This window comes from Otolemur garnettii, unplaced genomic scaffold (assembly GCF_000181295.1).
Source record: "Otolemur garnettii isolate 467f Iridium unplaced genomic scaffold, OtoGar3 scaffold00204, whole genome shotgun sequence".
NCBI classification, from domain to species: domain Eukaryota; kingdom Metazoa; phylum Chordata; class Mammalia; order Primates; family Galagidae; genus Otolemur; species Otolemur garnettii.
The window spans coordinates 1344462-1347187 of record NW_003852599.1 but is presented as its reverse complement, the minus strand read 5'-3'; the positions used below and the strand labels follow the sequence as shown (position 1 = coordinate 1347187).

Below are 2726 nucleotides of genomic sequence, written 5' to 3'. Positions count from 1 at the left end.
ACACACACACACACTGTGACCTAGAAGTCCCACTCCTGGAAAAGAACACCAGAGATACTCATGCACTTGTTACCAAGAAAGGAGAAAAATTGTGGTGCAGTCTCACGATGGCATTATCACCCAGCGGTAAAAACAGCTCTGGGACATGAACGAATCTGGGAAACGTACTGTCAAACAACAAAGGTGGTATGGCGCTATCTTTAGAAGGATTAAAACCAGCAGAAACCTATTAAATGATTAAGTGACATGTATACACATATGCAATAGAATTATTTTTTAACAAGGCAAGGAAATTAAAAACACAAAATTCAAGATAATAGTTACCACCAAGGGGAGCTGAGGAACGGAGAAGGGAAGGTGCACCCAAATGGTTACCGCCCGGGTCTGTAAAGTTCCAGCTCTTCATTTGTGAGCTTATAGAATTTCTTTATATACGTTCCGTATCTCCTTCTGTAGGACTCAGATACTACATTATAGCTTTTACAAAGAAGCAGCCCTGGGCCAGGCCATGCAGGGCCTTGAAGCCCTGATACAATATTTCAGATTTTGTTCTGAATGCCATTTGAAGGTGACTAATCTGATTTATCCCTTGAAATATCACTCAGGCTGCTGAGTAGAGGGTGAATAACCGGGTTTGAGGAATAGAAGCACTGAGACACTGTTGTCATGACTTGAGTGAAAGCTCAGTGTGGCATTGACAGTGGAGACGGGGAGAAGTAAAGAGGTCGGGCTATATTTTGTAGGTGGAACCAAGAGGGCTCCTCTATGGGTCTCACTGAGGAGTTGAAGGAATCAAAATGACTTGAGATGTTTGATTTGTACAACTGCATGAGTAAAAGTGCCATTTGCTGACTTAAATGATGAAATCCAGGAGACAGACAGACTGGGTGTGGAAGAAGGGTGTGGGAATTAAGAGGTACACATTGCAGATGCCCGGGTAGGTGACAGGGACACCCAAGCGTTCAGCCTGGGCAGTGGTATGATCCACATTGCAGGGTAGGAAAGTGACCGTGTTGTGCCAGTGGACTGGAGAAAGAGAAATGGGGCTGGTAGTTGCAGGCGTGTTGGGGAAAGTGAGGGGCTAGTGGGGGGTCAAAGTGGAGAACACAGCTGAGCAGAGGGAGGGAGCTGATAATTCTGTTCAGATACTGACAAAGCACAGCGCCAGATCCTGCAGGAGGCATATCTGCAGAGAAGACAAATCCCTTGTCTTTAATAAATTTATGGTTTCATAGAATAAAGGAATTCATAGACAAGTGATCATTTTATTTTGCACTATTCTTAATATTTTATAAAATAAATGATGGTCAAATCCACGATCACACTTGAGTGTCACCTCCCAATGGAGTTGTGGCAGAGATGGCCATCTCTTCTTGACACATAAATTTTGCAGAGTTCCTTGCAGCCGGTCGTGAGTAAACAGAGAAGTCAGAACTCAGATCCAGGAGCTTGTGGTTCTGAACGAGGCACTCTGTCTCCTGCTATGGAGTGTAATATCAGAGCGTGGCTCAGATTGGAGGAGGCCCTGTGGAAGCTGCCCGCTGGCAGCCGCCTCACAGAATAGACGGGATTAAATCAGGCAGAGAAGCAGAAGGGCATTGCTGGCAGAGGCAACAGCTGGGTCCAAGTTGGGTCCTGGGAGAGTAAATGGTCAAGGGACATTGACCATTTGGATAAAGCATTGGTGGAGGCAAAGGGGTGATGGGACCTTGTGTCCTTGCCACAGGTTGGAAGCACGGTGCTCTTCCGCTGTCAGAAAGGTTACCTGCTTCAGGGCTCCACCACCCGGACCTGCCTCCCCAACCTGACCTGGAGCGGAACCCCGCCTGACTGTGTCCGTGAGTGCAGACTTCACCCGCTCCCTGAGAAAATTCCTCTTGCCCCAGCCACCGGGTGTCCAGGACAGGCTTGAATGCGCTGAATGACAGGGAGCTCACGACTTCTCATTTGGGCCAATATTGGTAGTCTCTACTCCTTGGGACCTCCCAGAAAATGTTTCCACACAAAAGCCTTTCTATCTCACCTAGTGGGCACAGTGTGGGGGTATACAGCACACCCCCTGGATGAGGGCCTCAAGTACAACTTGAACTTTACCTTAGAAATATAAATGATATAACCTAATCATTGGTACCCCATCACATTAATCTGAAATTTTTATTTTTTGAACAATGCCTTTCTGGTATGGGAAGGCAATCCCTGCATCTTAACAAAGAAAAAAACTATCCTATGGCAGCAGAAACAACCATGAGGCCACGCAAGGCCCGGAGTGGAGACATCGGGCTTTTGACCACAATGACTCCATCCTCTCAGGAAAAGTGCTACAGGCTTAGGCTCCTCCAGGGTTGAGTAGGCTAAGGTCCGCCTGACCTCCGTCTTGGAGGTCAGGAGCTTAGGGTTGGGGGAAGACTGGGGAGGAGGGTTCTGGGCTAGAAAGGGCCTGTGAGGGAAGGGAAAGGAACAAGGGAAGGGTTGAGAAGACCCTCTGAAACCCCTAATCTCAGGTCCAACAGTGTCTTTCCTCTCGCCCAGCCCACCACTGCAGGCAGCCAGAGACACCAACACACGCCAACGTCGGGGCCTTGGACTTGCCCTCCATGGGCTACACACTCATCTACTCCTGCCAGGAGGGATTCTCCCTCAAGGGCGGCTCCGAGCACCGCACCTGCAAGTCGGATGGCAGCTGGACGGGCAAGCCGCCCATCTGCCTGGGTGAGTGTCCCGCTCGG

General features: G+C 48.9%; 1 protein-coding gene across 1 annotated transcript in view; it reads left to right on the top strand.

Annotated features, from left to right (window-relative positions):
- CSMD2 (CUB and Sushi multiple domains 2) overlaps window positions 1-2726 on the top strand; it is a 575968-nt gene that overhangs the window by 560130 nt on the left and 13112 nt on the right. Inside the window, exons 63-64 of the mRNA XM_012812368.1 lie at window positions 1727-1838; window positions 2530-2709. Coding sequence (XP_012667822.1) covers window positions 1727-1838; window positions 2530-2709 — 292 coding nt within the window. The remainder of the gene's footprint in view (window positions 1-1726; window positions 1839-2529; window positions 2710-2726) is intronic.